A 23,579-nucleotide genomic window follows, 5' to 3' on the forward strand; every position below is an offset into this window, starting at 1 on the left:
CAAATAATACGTTCTTAATGAAGAAAACCTGTGTTACACAACACACAAACTCCAAACTCAGTTAAAAGAACAGAATAATGATAATCAATCCCTTCACACCGCATTGTTGCTAACCCAAAAGAATACCACACAAACTTATGCATCGACCCTATAGTTAGTTATGAATCTTTTGCCAGTACATATTCGAAATTTAATGGAATTCGTTTACATGCAGTCTTAAAATGGCACTTTGGAATATTTTTCAGGTGTTCGTTTTGTTATACATTTGCACTGAATATTTGTATAAGGACTGTGATAGCCATTGTCCTCACACCAAGAGGATTTTAAAATGTCCCATCCCTGTGGTATGGACTTCACATAAAACTGGAAGTCCTGTGGCTATAATCATGACATCAGTCAACGTAAAACCTTCTTTATATTTATCCAACTTCCAATCATAGTAAGAAAAACAGTGCACTTACAGAATTGTTTGGGGACATTGACCACCCATTTAGCTCTCTATGATGTTATAAAATAATTTTGAAATTTACTTGATCCCACTATAAGATTGAGATCTTAGAAGAATGCTAAAAATTTGGAGCATGTACCTGGAAGTTTCTGAGCAGGATGCTGGGTAAGAGGTTATTCGTGGTTTATTGTCTGCGAAGCTAATTTTCTGTGATATTTGACTGATGGATGAAGGGAAAGCATTTAAACATCCCTAATTCAAATAGCATAGAAAAGGAAACTATTTAGCCAACAGATGCTAACTATAGTGAATAATATTATCTTCTGATATTTTCCCACAGAAATACAAGAAAATTCTGTACTCCCTGTATTACACACCAATTTTGACATGTGCAGCAAACAGGTGGACAACAAAACATCTTGAAAGTAGAATCCAAGTAGCTGAGATGAAATTCCTTAGAGGAATAATTGGGAAGACATGAAGGGATAAGATTGGAAATCAGAGAGTTTCATTCTCTAAATTGCAATCAAGAGACCTGTAAGCTGAAATGGTGATGAGAATCGAAAAAGATAGTTTCAAAGCAAGTATTTATAGAGGAAATAAGAGGAGGAAGACATTGGAGGAGGCCCAGAAAGAAGTGGATGGATACAGTGAAGGAGAGTATAGAGAGGAGAGGAGTAAAAGTAGAAGAAATATTGGAGGAAGGAAGGAAGTGGTGGAGAGATAGGCAAGTGTGGAGGTCTATGATTCACAGCCTGACCCAGAAGAATGGGAACAGGAAATGAAGTAGTAGTAGTTCCCTTATACGTTACTATAATAGCCTGTTTGTAGAAAAATATTTAACAAGACAGGTAACAAGTACAGTGTATTTGTGTCTTTAGGTCCCATCTTTACAGTTATCATAGCGAGAGGAAGAGAAAGTTCAGTGGTTCCTCTGCTAGGCAGCTCTTCCTCCACTAAAAGAGCTTGAGCTTACAAGTCAGCATACGAATAAAAAACAGTTATTATTGCATGCAAAATATTGTGTGTTTGCTTACCATTCCAGAAGCCAGTTGCCAGATAGTTCCGATAGTTTCTGGGTAAACTTTGTCTTGGAAGATTTCGTTTGTCTTGTTACAAAATAAAATTGACGCTTCATATGATGTAAAACAAGTTTAGAGATAATGTCCATAACATGGTCATCACAGCACCCAATTTTTTTCAAATTCATATTGATACTGTGTAAATTGACCAAACATTCGTAAAATATATTGTCCCATAGACCATGTCCACATGAGAGATAAAGTGATCTTACTCTCTGACATGTGCAAATGTAAGAAGATTCACATACTAGTGGTGCAAGAAACTCACAGAGGGTTCAACAACAACTGTCCTAAAATAGAAGGAATGCGACTGATTCTTGAATGCCTCCATGAACAGTATGGTAGTGCTGTATTTGTCAGACCAGAGATTAGTGTCAAGTCATCTCAAATGATGTTCAGAAACAATATAGAAATCTTGACTGTAGAATTGTAATCATATTCTGTAACATCTATTTATAAACCACCGAGTGAAAATTTTGTCTTTGAAAAGCCAAGTAACTTTGATAAGCAGAATAACAAAATTGTCTTGGTGATTTCAGTTGTAAGAGCATCAGCTGGGGATATAACAGCACAGACAAGAATGTGGAGGAACTTGAACAATGGGAAGAAAAGGAAGGAATGTCTTCACATTCCCAAACTAAGACCATCTTTCAACAGCGGCAGATGGTGCAGAGGTTACAATCCTGTAACTAAACATGTTACCAAAATGGTAGAGGAGTCCATCCCTAGGACTCTGCGTAGCCTAATCACTTGTTCAATTGTAGGAGTGGTCAACAATGAGGAAGTTCCTTTCAAACTTCATTTCAATTTTAAAAAGGCAAACTGGGAGACCTTTTCCACCGAGCTGGATGAGGCGTTGACCAATTTACAACCAGAGCCAAATCATTATGAAGACTTTGTGGAACTTGTCAAGAAGATCTCCCGTAAACAGATTCCCCGAGGTTGTCATACCCAGTTCATTACTGGTCTCAGTGCTGATTCCAAGGGTCTGTCAAAAGACTACCAGTAGTAGTAGTACGAGAAGGATCCTTTTGCAGACGACACCATTCAGACACGTGAAGAACTCTTGAAGAACATCGCGAACGGAAGTAAGGAAAGATGGATGAACCTACTTGCAGACCTTGACATGGCCCAGAACAGAAGAAGAGTATGGAAGCTGATCAAGAACTTGAGCAACGATCCTAAGAGTAGTGATGGGTCGTTCATGAACGAACTGACTCTTTTGAACGACTCATTGGAGAGAGCTAGCTCAGAGCTAGCTCCCTCATTGGGAGTCGACTCTTGTAAGAGCTAGCTCCCTCCTTGCTCCTTGAGAGCTAGTCGTTCAATTACGAGTCGACTCTTGTATGAGCTAGCTCCCTCCTTGCTTCCTGAGAGCTAGCACGAGCCGACTCTTTTATCAACTGCGACTCCAAGAAAGAGCTAGCTCGTCACATCAACTCTCGTTCATTTCTAGCCAATACCATGCTTCAGATAATCACGTGACATACAGAAGCCGCTTTCCTTTTTATAGGCTGCCCAGTCTACAGGTACAGTCTAGCCTCTTCCCACATTCAGTCAGAGTCAGTACTCAGTGCTCTGAGTGCAGTGGTTGAGGTCTGTCTGCTAGGTACGTTTTTGTGCCATAGTTCTGGCAACTTGCAACCTAACGAAACAATGAAATGAAATGAAATAAACATGTTATTGAGCAATACTTACCTGTTCACTTCCTGTATGCACTCATAATCTATGAAGGATGTAGGGCCTAGTATAGAACCAGTAGGTTAGGAGCAAATAAACAACACGAAGTTCGGGTTAACTAACCTCAACTAAGCACGAATAGTCGCTATCCAGAATACTGAAAATACTAGAAACAGCGTAGTTTTATTGTCTGAAATAATTAAGAAATACTCTGACAAATCCTCACCTGTTTCTTTAATGCGGTCGTAGTTATGAATTAACATATTTCCAAAATCTTTTGGTTTTATGGTACAGTGGATAAAATAAAATATACCGTAGTTTTAAATCGAATTAAGGCAAATAGAAAATAACACTAGTTTTGGCTTTAAAATATAGGCTAAATAACTCATACCAAAGTGTATACCGCAGTACATTTTCAAATAATTATTTATTAACGTGTAAGGAGTCCGACTCCTTAGCTGGATAGTCAGCATTGAGGCCTTCGCTGCAGAGGGTCCCGGATTCGACCCTCTGTCAAGTCGGGAATTTAATTCTTCTGGCTCAGGAACTGGGTATTTGTGTTTGTCCCAACACTTTCCTCTTCATATTCAGACAACACACCACAATACCAACCACCATAGAAACACGCAATATTAATTACATCCCTCCGCATAAGGTTAGTGTCGGGAAGGACATCCAGCCGGGCTGAGTGACTCAAACGGTTGAGGTGCTGGCCTACTGACACCAACTTGGCAGGTTTGATTCTGGCTCAGTCCCGTGGTATTTGAAGGTGCTCAAATACGTCAGCCTCGTGTCGGTAGATTTACTGTCACGTAAAAGAACCGCTGCGCGGCTAAATTCCGGCACCTCGGCGTCTCCGAAAACCGTAAATGTAGTTGGTAGACGTAAAGCCAATGACATTATTATTATAAAACAGGACCAAATCCACATTTCCGGAACAGTTCACACCCGCGAACCCACAATTGTAGGAAAAGTGGTCGAAGGAGAAGAAGAAGTAGGTAGTGTAAGGACTGCCAATATATCGAACATATACTTCTCATACGGTTCAATCGTTCTTGAAAAAAAAAAATAGAAGAGAGTGTGACCATATTGTACGCGAAAAAGAAAGGCAAAATGCTATGCGTACTGTAGTATACTTGGTTATATGTACATTTGTGCTGATAGTAGTTTCCATTATTTTCGTTGAAGATCGCGTTTAATCAGTTATGTTTCCTACGCTGCATTAATGCATGAAAGAATCTGTTGTTTAAACGCGGAGAGTCAAGTGAGAAACTTTTTGTAGCTCCAGACGAAAGAGGATATTTTGATGACATCTTTTGAGTGAAATGTAAACTACGTGAACAGGAATAGAGATTCTTCTTATGCTTATCTAGACTTCCGGGGGGTCGAACGGAAGTATTGCCAATATCTCGAACATACGTCCCGTACGGTGCATTCAATCTTGAAAGACACCATTTTAAGGAGAATGGAACTTAGGCAAAGTAATATTAGATGTCATCAATCAACACTGTATATTTGTGATACGTTTCTTCGTTACTGTGTATAAAACACATCATTGGATTAATTGCGAATGTTGCCAGCAGTGTACATTTGTTTTATTCCAAGAGTAGCGTGCCAAACTGGGCATAGTGTTGCCATCTGTTGTGGGAAAGGTGAACTATCTTGCGCCATCTCGCTCCTTCAAATAAAAACAGGAGTCGTGATTAATCTAGAAAATGTAAAATCACGCTATTTTGGGCTTTTATGAATAAATAACTCATGACTTAGTAGATACTATAGTAACATCCCATTACATTTATAAACAATTATTTATTAACGTGTAAGTGTTGCCAATATCATGAACATACGTCTCGTCACGGTGCATTCAGTCTTGAAAAGCATCATTTTAAGAAGAGAGGAACATAGGCAAAGTAATATTAGATGTTATCCATTAATACTGCATATTTGTTAAATATTTCTTCGTTATTGTATATAAAGCTTTATCGTTAGATTAATTGCCAATGTTGCCAGGAGTGCATATATTAGTTGTTCATTTGTTTTATTTCAAATTAATTAATTAATTAATTAATTAATAGATTAGCCATCTGTTGTGGGAAATATAAACTATTTGCGCTATATCGTTCCTTCCCGGAAGTCATACAGAGCGACCGGAAGTCATAGAGAGCCGTCTGCCCTAAACCGGATGAATGAATGAACGAACGAACCTGGAGCGGAGAGCGGCCTCTGACTTCCTCGGCTCGCTCCTACCTTCCCGCTCCCAAGAGTCGACTCTTTTGAACGACTCTCAGTTAGGAGCGGGAGCGAATGAGCTAGCTCCCTCAAAAGAGCTAGTTCGACCCATCACTACCTAAGAGTCCACCAGAGGATCTCACGAAAGTTACACCAAACCAAATAGCTCACCAGTTGCTCTGTAATGGGAAAACCATCGAGAAAACTGAGCGCGTGAAACTAAAATCTACTGCAGATGAAAATAATTTCCTCGGTCATCCATTCACATCAGCAGAATTAAAACATACCATCAAACTTCTGAAGGTCAATAAAGCTGCAGGTCTGGATGACATCAGGACAGAACAAATTAAGAACTTTGGTCCAGGGACAATTCAATGGCTGGTAAATATTATGAATAGATGCTCGAGTATCTCCCAATTACCAAAGCTGTGGAGGAAAGATCATGTTGTTGTGTTGCTAAAGCCAGGCAAAGCACCAACAGATGCAAAGAATTTCAGGCCTGTCTCTTTCCTGTGCCACCTATACCAGGCTTTTGAAAGGATGATCCTTGAAAGATGTGCATCATTTATAGATGACCAGCTAATTCAAGAGCGAGCAGGATTTAGACCAGGGAAATCTTGTTGCAGACAAGTTTTGAACCTAACACAGCATATCGAGGATTGATGTGAGAGGTTCTCTGTCACACTTCAAGGTAGAAAGAGTCGATGGAGGAATCAGAAAAACGGATTACCTCCAGGCAGTGTGTTATCACCATTACTACTTAACATCTATACAAATGATCAGCCAGAATATCTAGAGGCAAGGCGCTTCATCTATGCTGATGACACTGCTATTGCTGCACGGGGTAGGATCTTTGAAGAGGAGGAAAAAATACTGACCCGTGCTCTTGAGAGATTAGATAATTATTACACACAGAATCACCTGAAACCTAATCCAGGAAAGTCACAAGTCTGCGCATTTCATCTTCGCAACAGAGAGGCCCGACGAAAGCTGAATGTTGTCTGGAAAGGAGTGACACTTCAGAATGTGATACGCCTCTGTATTTGGGAATCAAGCTTGTTCACTCCTTGAGCTTCAAGAAACATTGTAGAGAGCTGAAATGCAAGATCAGCTCAAGGAATAGTATACTGGGGAAGTTGACTGGTTCAACACGGGGAGCAAATCCTCATGTTCTGCGTTCAACTGCTTTGGGACTGTGCTTTGCTGCAGGAGAGTACAGATCACCAAGCTAGTGGATACAGCTTTCAACTAGTCCACCCGTATTGTCACTGGGTGTTTAAGACCTACTCCAGTGCAGAAGATCTACCCTCTCGCTAGTATTGCGCCTCCAGATATTCGACGCCAGGTGGCAACTGAGAAAGATACACAAGATTGACTCAGATCCCAGACATCCAATGTATAATGACAAGGTGACCACATCTCACCTAAGATCCAGAAATAGCTTTATGAAGAGAGCAGTACCCCTCTCTACCAAATCAGAAGTTCGACGTATGTCACTCTGGAAACAAGTACTGCCAGAGGGGTTTACTCCTAAAGAACTGAGTAGCGGAAGCAATTTGTCCTATATCACCTGGAGGTCATAAAACCGGATGAGAACAGTGTGTCCAAGTTCCGTTGTAATCTTGTGAAATGGGGTTATGCGGAAGATCCAGGATGTGATTGTGGAGATATCCAGACTCCACAACACCTACTCAAATGCCAAGAGAAGATCTTATGATTGCCACAGACTGAGGGATAAGAGCTGCAGAGATCTATAGAGGAAGAATTTAATGTGTCTCCCAGACACAGGAAGTTAAATAAGTACATGAGAGTTTTTGTTCCACTACGTTTTCAATTTGCACAAATGTACTCTTATTAAAAATGGCTGTTGGAGAGTGGGTGAGAAAAGTGCTGCCAATGCTGTATTTATTGCTGTAGTCCCTAATAAATGTGAGGGCTGAGGAGAGTATTTCTTCTTCAGGCTTTCCATGAAGCATGCTGACACATTTATGACATTTTGTGACCTCGTATATGTTGCGTACTATATATTGTACTAGGTAATAAATCAGTGTATTTTTTTGTCTGAACCTACTTAATCTTATAGGACTCTCAGAACAAACATCGAAATTTAATTTGCGATGAGGTCTGTATGATTTGTTTCTCCAACTTTTGTCACTCTTCAGAGACTGTCTTCTACACGATGATTTTAATTTCTTTGCTTTGTGAGATATTCAGGCAAATTGGAGAATATCTGAGGGACAGCACCAGTTTTCAGTTTCCAGCTATCTCTAGGAATTTCTAACTGTTCGTCATGTACTACAAGAGAGTCTGATTTAACTATAAATAATTCATCGGTAAAATGTGAATCGCACACGTAGTACTTATCAGAAAGATTTTTGTAATTTCTGGGAATTACTTTTTCCCATCTTGAACATTCTACTTAATCTTTATGCGGTTGAAGAAGTGTTTACCTTTAGAAGTTTTGTGGTCGGACTTACAGGCAGGAGCAAAGCAAGCAGGTATTGTCCTCCTCGGTATGTTTGTAAGTTTTATAAGCTCAGCAGTACGTTTACACAATGAATACCATCACCAAATCACACGCTCTTCACTTTCACTTAAACATAATGCACGATACTCAGGTTCTTGCCTTCACAGAACAAAACTACTGAACATAAATATATTACAACTACAGATACCAACCATTGTCTATATTATAATGGGCCACTAGGATCGCTTTCTTGCCCCCCGTCTACCAGGTTCGCGCCTTCAAACATGTTTATTAAGCGAGTTGGTTGTGAATGTGTGTATTCTTCTGATGTTAAGCACTCACAGTTCCAGCCATGGTTTATTGCTGTATTGCTTATTGTCAATCACAAGAATTTAAAGGTAGTGGAATTTCATTTCATAAGTTTCCAGTGAACGTTCGATATTTGAAACATTGTGCGGAGGAAGCATTATGTACACATGAGATAAGACATCCAGTTGGTGAAACTAGGCCCCTGTTCCCAAGTTTTGATCTCAGTCACATTATACAAATCATGCGATCCCAACGTTTCTTACGGGACATTTTTTGTAAACAATGCTACCGTGACAGGCGATCAATTGAGAGGCCTTTTTTAAACTTCAGGAATATTCTATTATGAAGCCGGTAAGGAAACTAACCAGAAACGTAATTTGCCCGAAAAACTTGGAGAAAATGAATGTAGCAAGAGCTAAAATTGTATTTTTCCCTGAAACAATCACTGTTTTGAGAAGTATGGAGGTGGTTTGTCCTGAGAGCATTAAAGACATAGTTTAAAAGAATAAAGGATCGTATGAAATGGTTCGATGCGCATGACATCTACAACACCTCACATGAGACATATTCCAAGAATGAGAACAAAATGGCATTTTTCAGCATTGAAGATGATCACGTAAGTTGGTTAATTAATGATTTGCTGCCATATATTGAGAAAATTCAAATGCATCCAGAGAAAGCGAAAAGATTCATGTGGGAAACATATCAAGCATTGGTCTTGACTACCCAATCCACTGTGACCTGCATAAAATACCTCATAAATATACATTTGCATTATGTCTTACCGAGGAACGTAATAAGCGATGATAAGTGATAAGCCACCTATGGCGCAAAGCTGAGGGATAAAGAGAAGACACACACTGTATGAACCAGTTTACTACAATCAAGAGATTCCAAGATGGATGAAAAAGACAGAAGGCATAAAAGTCGCGGGATGTGCAAATTTTGCAGCTTTCTAAGCGCATAATGTCTATCATTACAAAACCCTTGCAAGGTATGTTACATCAGATCTGTTTGAACAATACTTTATTGTAAAGTGTTGGTTTGTATATAAATATAATTAATTTGCTTCAGGAACAACAGCTACAGTGCTTGGTATTTCTGACGCTGTGGTAGCTGGGTACTTAGTGAGTGTGGCAGAAGAGTAGACTGTTAAGGCTGTTTAGAACATATCTCTTCTCCAGCAACTCGAAATCCAACATTGTGTCTTATTCATTTTCAAGGTCGAGGAGCCCTCAGATAACCAAAATCATCGTTTGTGGCACTTCTGCCATGCACGACGGAATTTGTCACCTCTGCTGTGCTGAACTTGGCCCGAAGACAGTTACTAAAAATGTGTACTTTTTCTGAAAGACATGTTCATTAGTGAAATTAAGTGTAGATAGTGTAAAGACAACAGACGATCTCTTTTCCTACTCCAAACATTTCTGGGATCTCTATTACACAACATTGCTTCGTGCCATTCAAGTGGAAGAGACAGAATTTTGAAACTTGATAAGAGCCCCTTGGTAGGAAAGTTTTAAAACTTTAGTGATCTATCCAAGCCAGTAAAGCACTACTCTATTAATAAGGTACTGTAAATACTGACAAAAACATTCAGCTCTTTTTTTATTTAGGATATAATTTACTTATTGACATATACGACCATACGAGCCCAGTGGGGCAAGAACACGGTCCTAGTGGCTGAATGGTGAACTCAGATGCCGCCCATTTCCACGAGTGCATTTCAAGGCCTTGTATTATAGCGTAGGCAATGATACCAACCCTCATATAGCAACGATGCTGCCCTGCCTCTAGCGGATGGTTGACCACTGTGACCACAGTGATCAACTTAGGAGCTCACACTTTCTCTTCTACTCACTGAGCAGATACTTTGCCAATCAGAACCTTAAAGCAGTTGTACAATGTTATGAGGATGGGCTGCTTTTTAGCAGTAATGCAGCTGCCAATTCCACCTCTGAAAAGCTCACATTTAATGTTGGAAAATTGAACTACATGATATATCCAAACTATTTTTATAGTCTTCTTACTTCACAAGATGCCATGTTGTGTTCTATTGGGTCACTAGCATGATCAGAGTAGTAGTTTCCAATTTAGTAAACTGTGTTGAAGAATGGACATAAGGATGCAGGTTCTCCTGATATTGATGTTAGTGGCTGCTCAACGCTCGATGCTCCATCAAGATCCAGCAAGAGAACTAAAATCTACAAGACAGTGACCACAATCAGAGTAGCAACTCTGAATATCATTACTTTGACAGGGAAAATAGAAGTGTGTTGATTTGATGAAAATGAGGAGTATTATTGTACTAGGGCTGAGTAAAGCCAAGTGGAAGGGACAGGGGTCAAAAGAACTCAGAGAAGGTTACCATCTGTATTGGTCGGGAGGAAGTTCAGGTAAGAATGGGGTGAGTGTTATAATAGACCATTCAATGAAACAGCATGTAATAGACATAAACTTCAAATCTGACAGGATTATCCGAGTCAATCTAAAATTAAACCCTACCCAGAACATTAGTATCATTCAGTGCTATGCCCTGCAAGTAGGTTGTAATAGTTCAGAGAAAGACCTATTTGAAGAATCCATGGAAGAGCAAGTTAAAGGTGAAGGAACCATTGTTATTGGTGACATGAATGCCCAAGTAGGGTCTGGAGGTTATGAGAGTATCATGGGCACACATGGATGGGGACCAAGGAACGCTGAGGGAAGCAGACTTCTAGGTTTCTGTCTGAGAAATAACATACTTATTGGTAATACCTGGTATCACATACAGAAAAGTCACAAAATCACCAGATATGGATGAAATGGGCAACAGGAGTCCATCTTTGATTATATTATGGTAGATAAACATATTCAAGAAATTAGTCATATCCGCGAACAAACATCTGTTACATTTTTGTGGCATTTGAGATATTCACGAGACAATCTTCTATGATGTGTCCTGGATCTTTTATTTGCAGGTAGTTTGAGCATATCTCAACAGATGGCTATAGTATTCCAGAAATTGTGAAGAGAAGTGCACTTGAAAAATAATGGAACAAAAGTCTGTTACATTGTTTCCCGCACGAGCGCTCGACAATGTCACGAATTGAATGCAATGTAATGAACAGATTCTAGTCCGGAGATTGTTCTGGTTTGTTCAGTCTTATATTACTGAGTTTATTTAGTTACTCATCAACACCATAGTCATGCAATCAGATGATAATAGGGATCGTAATATACTGTTGTTCCCAAGCAGTGTACACAAGTTGACGAAAAACAGATGCAGGAAAAGGAAAAGTGACCCCAGTGAATGGAAAGATGTACACACCAAGTCATTATAATTAGGCTAAAACTTTAAAACAATACTATTCTCCTGTGCATGCATACATTATGTGCGAATGAGTGAGCGCGTGCACTTATAACCTGTTGATTTACGGAACAAAAGTCTGCGTTACATTCTCTCGCGTAATCATGTTCCGCGATCAACAATCATCTTTATTGCTGTTTTACTCAATATATAGGGAATGTAACATAGGCGTTTGTTCGCGCATTCGACTCTAATGTTGCTGGTTGTGAAAGTGATCCCACGTGTGTCTCTTGACAGTGATCATAGGCTCCGTGTTAGTTGTTTCAGGTTTAAAAATTGAAGGAAATAAGAACCATCCAGGACAAGAAATTAAAGGTATGAAAATTGAAGGATAAAGAGAAGGCCAATCAAAACAAAAACAAAAAGAAATCCAGCAGCGAATACCAAAAACAGACACTGGAACAGTTGAAGAAGAATGGAAAAATTTTAAGGAATGCTTGGTCAAGACATCAGAGGAGACATGTGGAAGAACAAAGGGCAAAATGAAATGGAAAGAGACACCATGATGGAATGACAAAACAACAGACACGGTCCTTAAAAAGAACAATGCCTACAGAAAATATTTCGAAAGTCAAACAGTTATGAACAAAGAACTCTATAAGTAGGTGAAAAAAGAATCTAAGCAGGTGGTCAGAGCAGAAAGAGAAAAATGGTTGAATGAATGGAGTGATAAATTAAATGAAGATGTAGATGGCAACAGAAAAATGTTCTGTGGAATGATGAAGAATAGGAGGAGGGAAATTATCTGACTAGTGATAGTGGGTATCTCATTACAGATGACAGAGAGATCAAAGAAGAATGGAAGAATTATTTTGATAAGCTGTTAAATGTGAATAACATCACAAACATTCCATTAGATAGATTAGTTAACCCTTTCCTGCCCACATTTTTACTCTGCTTATCCCCAGGTTTCAAACCTATTATTAGGAATAACTGAAACAGAGCCCATTGTTTCAGATCAAGTTAAATATAATAAAAACTATTGATTACATTGTATTCAAATTTTCAATAATATTAGAAATATACCATCACATCCATTTCTCTATTCATAGTGTCATAAGTTTATGGCTTCAAACCTCCACCCCCCTATGATAATCGACACAGAGTTAGGCTGCATTTTTCACAGTCTCATGTTGTCTGAATCCCTCTAAATCAATAATCACGTGATTTTGGAAGTGGAATGATGCTCATGTACGTAAGATTTCTGGGCAAGTGTCTTCCCATTCTGTATCTATTTTACTGGAATGTGCTTGTTTGAATGTTGCATTGATATATATTCAGTAGGCTATGTCAATGAAATGTTAGTCTCCTAACATACATAAAAAAAAAACCCAATCTGTCTCTCTTAATACTCTTTCCGAATTATGGAGTGGTTCAACATCATCCATATAATCATTCGGAGTAACGAAACGAAATGTTTGTGTTACCTGAAATGCCGCGGCATCGCCATCAGGTCCGATTTCTCGATATTGGTTTTCACTTATATCGTTGTTATTACTAAAATTATCTTCGTTGATATGTTATACACACACTAAAACTTCACCTCCACCCCTACTTACCAATCTGTGTTACTTTCTTCGCCTATATTCAGCTCAGTTTCAGAACACGCTGTATTCAATCCTGCCATGTTTACGAACGAAACAGCTGACCCACGCTTGCGGATGTTCAAGACCGTTGCCTAGGCTATGTCAAGAAAAATAATCGCTCTTCTTTTATTCCCTAAGCCTTGTAGATTGTACTTGCGTGTTCATAATTGCCTTATAAACACTTCATTGCCGAAAAATACAAAACTATCGCACAGATCGCAGACGTGTGCAGATAATGCAGCCAGGCGCTAAGGACCAGAAGGCAAAGTAAACAGTTGGGCGCAAAGGGCGGGAAAGGGTTAATGACCGGGCGAGTTGGCTGTGCGGTCAGGAGCACGCGGCTGTGAGCTTGCATCCGGGAGACAGTGGGTTCGAATCCCACTGTCAGCAGCCGTGAAGATGGTTTTCCATGGTTTCCCATTTTCACACCGGGCAAATGCTGGGGCTGTACCTTAATTAAGGCCACGGCCATTTCCTTCCAACTCCTAGGCCTTTCCTATCCCATCGTCGCCATAAGACTTATCTGTGTCGGTGCAACGTAAAGCCACTAGAAGAAAAATTAATGATTAAGGATGGAAGACGCTATAACAGATCTGACATGGAATGATATGGAATACACATGGAAGTACATCAAAGCAGGAAAATCTCCAGGCATCGATGAAGTGTGCGATGAAATGATCAGGTCTATGGGTGATGCAGGAAAGCAGTAGATGTATAGACTTTTTCACAAGATATGGAAGGATGGGCAGATACCAGCAGGTTGGAAAAAAGGGATCATCATTCCACTCTTTAAGCAAGGTGACAGGAAGAAATGTTCCAATTACAGTGGAATTACCTTAACTTCCCAAGTGGGAAGGCTGTATGAAAGGATTTTAGAAAGAAAAATAAGACCCATTGATAGAATTAAAGTTGAGGAACAATTCCGATTCCGTAAAGGCAAGTCAACAGTTTATTTAATATTTGGACTGTGTCAGCTAATGGAGAAGTATTATGAACATAATAAGGTCCTTTAGCTGGCTTTCCTGGATATCAAAAAGGCCTTTGATGCTGTAAGCAGGGACAAAGTCTAGGAAGTGCTGAGAAACATTGGCATCAATAATGACATAATAAAACGAATTGAGAATTTATATGAAGATATCAGTAGTCTCGTCAAAACACCATCAGGAATGACAGAACCCTTTAGAATAACTACGGGCTTAAGACAAGGTGGAGTTCTGTCACCTCTTCTCTTCATTACTGTGATGAAGAGATTCAACAAGAAGTATGCCAAAATGTTAGTGACAACAAAATGAAAGTCATGCTATTTGCTGATGACATCTGTATATGGGGAGATTCCAAGGAGGAACTTCAGGATCAGATCAATCCATGGACAGTAACAGCTAAAGGGTACAGTCTAAGATTTGGTCAGGAAGAAAGTGAAGTGTTGGTTATGCAGAGAAATGGTCAACCTGAAGGTTACATTGAAATAGAGGGTAAACAACTCAAGATGTCCAACACATTCAAATATCTAGGAAGCATATCAGCAACAGGCTCCATTGAAGAGGAACTTACCAGCAGGATTCAAGCTGGAGGAACATTCTGTTGAGTTGTCCGAGACCTAATATGGAACCCAAAAGTACCATTGAAATGCAAGCAAGCAATTTATCTGACTTATTATATGCCAGTTTTGACATATGGGAGTGAGACCTGGACCATGAGGAAAAAGGATGAAGCAAGGATTCAGGCAGCTGAAATGAGATTCATCCGAGCGATGGTTGGCAAAACAAGACGAGATAAAATTCTTAATGAGAACATCAGGGACATGGCTCAGGTTGACAGAATGCAGGATAACATAACTCTGCGTAGACTCAAATGGTATGGTCACTTGTGAAGGATGGATCCTGATCGCATACCTAGAAAAATGTGTGATCTGCAGTTAAAATATTAAAGTCCAAGAGGGCGGCCAAGACTGCGATATACAGACGTGGTGACAAACGACATTCAGCAACGAGAAGGGGACTGAGACAGCATTGAAGGAGGAGAAAAGTACAAAGACAGAAGTTGATGGAGGGGCTTCATTCGCCGACCCATCATATTGATGCAACGACGTGGTATATGTATGTATGTGTTGAAGAATGAACGTGGGATTCCTGTTCGCTTCCTCACAACTGGCTTGCTAAAGACCAGCGAGGGTTTTGGAATAATTATGTTTCAGATGTTGTTTCAAGAGTTCAAAAGCACAGAAATCTGTAGGACTCGGTCTTTTCTCCCAAATGTCCTGAAATAGGATGCACTAGTGGAATATCCTTTCCATGCAAAGGTGACATTTCTATATGGTAGTTATGGGTCATAATGGATAATTGAAAGTAAATAGCATTAACCTTTACATTTTTTTCCATCCTACTTATTGGCAACTTCCCTGAATAACCTGATCTAGTAACAACCATGTTGCCCCTTTGAAAAGTGTCCTGAAAGTGGCAAAGAAAGTTGTTTTTCTCCTTGGCATTCAAGTTATGGTATGTAATTGATCAGCTCTGACCGCTGGCAGTCAGATGAATTTATATTCCATCCATTATGATCTCAGTTTTCCATTTTGATCTCGCGTGGTGTTTTCCATAGTTTTCTGCAGTTGGTCTTACAGTCAGCAATGTGACGAAAGAGGTGATGGTCTATGAGAACCTTACAAATGCACTGCAGTCGAAGACAGTTCCGGTTTTGTTCACGTTGGAAGGGAACATGTTCACCTTTCAGGTCTTCTCGCGCTGGGTTGGTGGATTTTCCTGACCCACCGTTTGCCACATGTCTCGAAGCATAGCAGGTTACACTTTCTCGGGTGTCCTTAGTGGGTGAATCTATATCATTCAGTGATTTTCGTGACTGTCGACCCATTCTCCCGACATTGTTTCACTATTTGATGAAGTGAGAAATACCTATGGAAAAAGGCCACAATTTGTCCTTCCCAATAATGGTTAATTATCAACACTGTATTACTGCTACGTGCATATCACTCCAGCACCTGTTAAACGAGACACATAATGAGTATCAACTGCTATGCCATAATTCCAGCTCAGTCTCACAGGTTAGAGAAGTGTTGCAAAATTTTTGGGAGATATCTTGAGCAATCTCCCGTATGTGCACCCCACACGTATTTCTTCCTGTTAACCCTTTTGATGCCAGGCTGTTATGTAGTGGGTATGCTAAAAATGTCAAGACAATTTTAATGAAAATGTATACACTAAGGAAAAATATTCTCCTACTTACATGTTTGGAGGTAAATCCGTGTTCTTTTTTTTCCATAGCACTCAGGTAATAGAGAACATGCGAGTTTCACTATAATTGCAAGAGTTATATTTTCTTCATTTAAAAATGTGTGAATTTTGTATTATTTTTTGAAAACTTAACTTTCAAAGTTTGGCCTAATTTTTACTTTTATAACATATTTTTATCATCTACATGTGAGAATATTACATTAATTTTGAATTAAAAATTAAAAACTAAAGTTTCATGCAATTCTTGATAGTACTTTTATGAATTTTCATAAAATATGCACACGCAGGTTAAGTACAAAATAACCTCTTCTTTACTTCACACTTTTCAGTTGGTAAATAAACTTACAAACAAGCAAGCAGCTGAGTGCAGAGATACCATGTGCAAAACTTGCAATGTGTCAAAGGAAAGCTTTTATAAAAACTTCACTGATATTGATATTGCATGTTATCAATATTTGCGGAGAGTAAAAGCTTCAGTCTTTCTGGTGGTAACACTCGTGCTGCCATCGTGCAGCAGGGATTTAAGATACAGGTGAAAGAAAAATGTGGCCGACAGATCTGCTCTCGACATTTTGAGCAGCAGCTCACATGGCCGATAGATATAAGCCGCCTGGCGCTATAAGAGTTAAATGTAGTCTTATGTCAAGTTTGTCTGCATTGAGAGGAAATTTTTCTCTGAATCAGCAACAGCTCATTAAAAAACATTCTTCTAGAGAACTACTATAATTGTCCACTGTGTTTGCAAGTTCACTGTTTTCCTGTCATGCTCCAACTTTTGTTATTAAAGGTGAATTTTAAAGTTAATTATTTTACAGCCAATCGATACTATTTAATACTTTGATTTATTTTCAAGTGTACGTGCTTTTCCTTGTTTAAAATCTTCTTCTACAATTATTGTAGAGTGAGAAACTGAAGGACATAAGGCATGCATACAGTGCTTAATTTTTCTATTTTTGGTTTAGGCTTAATGTCAATTTTAGTTTGATTCTATAACTTCTGATTAGAATAGCTTCTCATTGTGATTTTAATTTGATTTAAGGATTTTAGTTGGAATCTACAAGGTTTTTATTGAACTATGCTAATGTATAAGTTTTCATTGTCTTTGGGATCACTTTTTTTTTTTTTAACTGCTGGGCATTGGTCATTGCCCAGGATTTGTACATCGTCTCTCAGTGTAGCTTCTTCTTCAGTGATTTTTTTCTTCCTCAGTCTTCATCAGCCAGGTGTTACAGACTTTCTTGTTTCTGCTGAAGGTGAACAGATGGTTGGTCAGTCTGTTGGGAGACAGTCTTGCCATATGAGCATAGAAAGCTATGCTCCTTTTCCTGGCACAGTCAGAAGATCCTCTCTGTCTGGGAGTAAAATGACACTTGGAGTCTTTTGGTTTAACATTTAAATATTTATTGTGTTGATCAAAAGAATTACACACTGGCTATATAGAATTCTTCTTGAGCTTTTCCCAATATTATATTTTATTTAAGATGAACTAATCAGTATGGCTGAACATGACTCTGTCCATTGTTAAAGATAAGTCAAAATGCCATTCTTTAGTTGATAGTTCCAGTGTTGAAACTTACATCAAAATGAAATTTAAAAAAAACTAAACTTCTTTCTTGGGATTGTGATGGTGTAAATAAATTTCTAATTAAATTATTATTTTTTAAATGAGAGTTGTATTAAGGTATGCTTTTCATTTTCAGCGACTAATTCCCGTTGATTCTGGGAATGATTTGTTCATCTACAAACCTCCAGATGTGCCCAGCAGCAGAATTTATACTATCCGTCCATATCTTCTGCAAGATGAGAGCCAGGTGTATGATGTGTGCCGACGTACTTGTCTCGATGGCATGGATGGGACAGATTCGAACCCAGAACTACCAAACCTTGCTGGAGATAGGTAAATTAATATATATTGAAAATTCTGGTATGAAAAGTGGCGAGCAGAATTATAACATACTAATGGCGCCTGTGCGCTTCGCTTCACACACAAGTAACAATAAGTTTGAAGAAGAAAGTTCATCAATAAATTCATATTACCAGTTGAATGGACTGTGTTTACATTATACTGTATAATCCCAAATACCACCTGCACTTTTTTTCCCAGAATGTTGGTTCTAAATCTTTTATGCGGGGCGTTTTCAAGCCGTTCATTTTATCGTAAATATTTACTACAGTTATATGAGTATTGAAATATATTTTAAAATGGTTCCCATACTCAATATACCACATGTAAACGGGCATTCAGGTCTTATTGTGTTTTATTGCGTTCTGAAACAAGATTGATTTTTTTCTCAATATGGTTACAGTGGCATGTAAATGCGAAATGTAGGATAATGAAATACTTCAAAATAAAAGAATATGGGTAAATATGAAAGCCGCTGCTGCAGATGCTCGATCGTTGTTTGTTTCACAAGTGTTGATGGCATGCTGGGTGTGCGAATAGATGATATTGCGGGATATTGTACTTAGCGGGAGTCGAGACTTGGTTACGGAAGTCTACCTCACTCACATTCGAGTTCCGTATCTGTCCCATGAAGTGCTGTCTCGATAGTAAGCGATGGATTCAAAACGGCATCTGCGGTCATTTACTGTGCATGAGAAACTACAAGTTGTAAGCAAAGCTGAAATATAAGGAAATTGTGCTGTTGGCAGAATCGTGTATTCATGATTGGCGGAAGAAGGAAAAACTTCTAAAAAGTAATGGCAATCGCAGAGCGTTCCGTGGGCGGAGTGCAGTGTTTCCGGAAATTGAAGAACCACTCCACAAATTTGTGATAGAAAAACGTGAGTTAGGATATGGTGTTTCTAGTGAAATGTGTCAATTGAAAGCACTAGAGATCTCAAAAGAACTCAAAACACACGGTTTTACTTCAAGCCGCGGATGGATCTGAAACTTTCATTGGAGAAAGGGATTGTGTATTCGGGGACATACGTCTATTTCACAACGTCTCCCTGGGGCGTATGAAGAAAAATTAACGGCCTTTCAGCGTCACATTATTCATTTGAGGAAGCAAAATTCTTATTTGCTGTCGCAAATTGGGAATGCTGACCAGACACCTGTCTATTTTGAAATACCGTTGGAAAATACAGTGGATACAAAGGGTTCTAAAAGTGTAACCATCAGAACAGGTGGTAACGAAAAGCAACGATGCATGGTAATGTTGTGTATTAGCAGATGGAACCAAACTCCCTCCATGTATGGTTCTGAAAGGGAAAACGCTTCCGAAAGGAAACTTGCTGTCCGGAGCTTTGTTACAAAAACGAAACGTGCTTGTGTTGGACAGTTACTGAACACATACAACTGACGCCATAAAAGATATGATGAGGAAAGGAAAAACCAATCTTGCGATAATTCCCGGAGGACTCATTTCTATTATACAGCCATTGGATGTGTGTGTGAACCGGCCTTTCAAAACTGCAATGAAACAGTTGTACACCGAATAGATGTCTGATGGTGATCACGCGTTAACACCAACTGGACGAGTGAAGAGACCTGAAGTGGAACTAATATGCAGCTGGATCAAGGCTGCATGGGCGCACATTCCCAACGATCTAATATCCAAAAGCTTTAAGAAATGTGGAATTTCAAATTCAGTGGACGGTAGTGAGGACAACTATTTGTGGAAAAATGCCAGCGACCAAAGTTCCTATGGTGAAACTTCAGATGACGACGGTGAATTGTGAATGATCTGAGTATTGGACCGATTTTATTTACGATTTTTGTGATGATTTTATTACTTGCAAGCTGTTTGAATTTGTATTTGTGGTATATTTGAAGAAAATTAAATAGGTATGTAAGTTATCTGATTTTTCATTTTTCCCCCCCCGAATTTTGCCGTCTCAAATTTAGGGTGCGGGTCTTAATTCGGTGGCAAGGTGGTATTCGGGATTATACGGTATTTATAGACAGGTGAACTGTGACCATTCAACTGTCTGCTGGCTTATTTTATTGCAAATGTCAAAAAATATTATCTTGGCCTTTCTTTGCTAATTTTATAATTTGCTCATGGAGTTATTCAAAGGATACTGAGTGTAATTATCTGTATGTTTATAATTACATCATCAGGAATGGGTTAGATTGTGACCAATGAAATTGACAACTTGGAAATGAGAGGAAGTTGTAACTTAGACTGGCTGATATCATAGGAATAATTAGCAGTTTGATTCACTTGGAGACTTGATATAATCAAAACATACACTGTGCTCTCGATCAAATATCACTTGTAACATTCTGACAATATTCCATATATACACTCATGCACAGAACTGGTGTCCTGAAATAAACAATCAACACTGCCCCACTCTACTATTGTAAAAGAAGGGAGGGAGTGAAGGCCTACTGTTGAAGGCCACTCCAGTATCGATAAGGAGGGGAAGGGAGTGAATGGGTAGTGCTGAAGGCACTGCGTGTATTACTATACATCCACCACCATTTTACTCACAACAGTCTTGTAGCGGGTTTGTCTACCTGCAGCAATGCGAGCGAGGAGGTGGAGGGATACTATACTTTGTTTATATGGTGACACCATTTCTGTGCACACGCATACACCCAACCAGACATATTGTTTGAATCTATTGCGGATGTTTCGACACTGTACCCTTATTTCCTGAACAAGTCAGTATTTTAAAATCCATTTACTTACATGTGGATATCGCCAAAATTTGAATTCTTTAACCCTTTCCCATGGACTGTCTTTGACTCTCTCTGCGAAACCTAGAGTAATAATTTACTTGTCAGGTTTTGGAGTACCTTCACTAAATAATTTATTCTGAAAAACCCACTTAAGACATCTGTTTCAAATTTTGCAACAAGGGGACTCAGGAATCTCCTCGTTCGGAATGATACATCAAGAAGCATCCAACTTGGTGCAAGTTAATGTTAAATTGCTTGTTCTTAAAGTCAGTCTGAATTGCTCGACCTGATGGGCTAGTATTTTCTTGGTAATGCAGAGAACACAGGACTTCATCCTGAATCCCCCAATTTATTTCATTCTCGGGATCCCAGTAAAATGTTAAAGGTCCACCTTTTCAATACCATGAATGTTTATTGATGTGAATATGTATCACATAGCATTTAGAGAAGGTTGGTACTAGTTTCGACGCTCATTGCGCGTCATCATCAGCCAACAGATCAATTGAGCAAACTGCAACTTATCGAATAGCTATATATAACACATGATAGCACCTACAAGACAAATGTTAAACTATGACTAGTTGAAATATAAAACACATGACAGCAAATACAAGGATTAATGTTGAAAGCTAAATTGTCAAAATTTAAAACAATGAAAGCAAAACAGAGAAGGTAACAATAGTTAGGGTATGATACACGAGAAAGTAGTCCAGCTTGAGGTTTGTAGAACATAAGGTGTATCTATATACAACATTTAAATGCACCTACTAAGGCACTATCCTCTTGTTTATCAAGACTCAACAACTGGGATACCTTCTCAAAAATGTTATGTTTTACTGTCAGACACACCACATCATTTCAATTGGTGACTTTATAGGTGCTGTCATATGTTTTAGATGGTTATACGCACCATACCCTCATCATTTTAATGTTATATTTAAAATTTGCCTTAGTAGGTGCATTTAAATGTTGTATATAGATACACCTTATGTTCTACAAACCTCAAGCTGGACTACTTTCTCGTGTATCATACCCTAACTATTGTTACCTTCTCTGTTTTGCTTTCATTGTTTTAACTTTTGACAATTTAGCTTTCAACATTTATCCTTGTATTTGCTGTCATGTGTTTTATATTTCAACTAGTTGTAGTTTAACATTTGTCTTGTAGGTGCTATCGTGTGTTATATATAGCTATTCGATAAGTTGCAGTTTGCTCAATTGATTTGTTGGCTGATGATGACGCGCAATGAGTGTCGAAACTAGTACCAACCTTCCCTAAACGTTATGTGATATATGTTCACAACAATAAACATTCATGGTATTGAAAAGGTGGACCTTTAACATTTTCATTTTACTGTAATCCCAGTTCAATACGGAACAAAATGAAGTTTCTAACTTCTCGGGATCTGTCGGATGAAGATACAGTAAATCATACTGTCTCTCTGACATACAAATTATAAGGTATTTTTACTGAACGGGATTGGAAGATGAACTGACATTAGTTGGAATATTATTTAATTATTAGGGAGTGGATTTTTATGTAATTACCTATTTTTTGTGTGTAAGTTTTAACGCAAGTTACGAAGTTCATTATTCCTATTGTGCATCCCCAAGTGTAAAAACTGAATCTTATTTCACATAAAAACACATATTTTCACATTTTAAAAATGTAAATACATATTTTAAGAAAATCTATACTAAGCACATAAATCGGCAATATTTGTTGATCAATAAAATTTAAAATGCTTCTGTGTTATAAAATAATGCTCATATTTTCAGTTTACAATCACGGTATTGTTTTTAACAGTGTATTTAACATAATGTATCTGAATGTTTCGGCTATTTATGGACTTCCCTCCACAAGTTCTAAAACTTGCTGGTCACTGGCTACGTCGTTACATTTAGACAGCGATTTGATTTGCTGCACAAGATGTTTCATTGCATGATGTCATTCCAACTCTTTATGAGTCAGCCCTCTCGGGTTTCGTTTATAGAATATCAGCGAAAGGCAATCGCGGAGAGATAAGGTGATGTAATTCTGTTACGACATGGGAGACTCGGAACAATATTGCCCCGCCATTAGGTAGTGGAATTTCATCACTCCTAAGAGTAAGGTTAGCTGTTCGGGTCCATATATCATTCCTGTGGTCGTGTGATTTTGTATGGATTTATAAGAAATATTTCCTTCAGTGTCCGCTGCTATTCTTTTTATTGAAACAGTGATTCACCGTAAATGCATGTGTCGTAACCTGCAAAATAATGCCAAAAGAGAAGTCGAGTACAAGGTTGCGTCTTCAACAATATGTAGTGGAATTTAAAAGCATTTTCACTACCGATGGAAAAGTATTATTTTGCCAACCGTGTGGTAAAACAGTATATGCAGATCAACGTTCTCAAGTAACCCAGCATTTGTCTGGAAATAAGCATACTGCGGCTGCTTCGCGTGTGCGTTCGCGACAATTACTAATAGCTACTTCAAATGCAGGCCCATCTAAATATTCCTAGTATTATTTAGATGTGTGCAGAGCATTTGTTTCCGCCGACATTC

The 23,579-nt window shown here is 38.6% G+C and overlaps 1 protein-coding gene across 1 annotated transcript in view; it reads left to right on the plus strand.

Moving 5' to 3' along the window:
- Oga (O-GlcNAcase) overlaps positions 1 to 23,579 on the plus strand; it is a 226,814-nt gene that overhangs the window by 180,450 nt on the left and 22,785 nt on the right. Inside the window, exon 15 of the mRNA XM_067154884.2 lies at positions 18,099 to 18,295. Coding sequence (XP_067010985.1) covers positions 18,099 to 18,295 — 197 coding nt within the window. The remainder of the gene's footprint in view (positions 1 to 18,098; positions 18,296 to 23,579) is intronic.

The sequence above is a fragment of the Anabrus simplex genome, chromosome 10 (assembly GCF_040414725.1).
Source record: "Anabrus simplex isolate iqAnaSimp1 chromosome 10, ASM4041472v1, whole genome shotgun sequence".
NCBI classification, from domain to species: domain Eukaryota; kingdom Metazoa; phylum Arthropoda; class Insecta; order Orthoptera; family Tettigoniidae; genus Anabrus; species Anabrus simplex.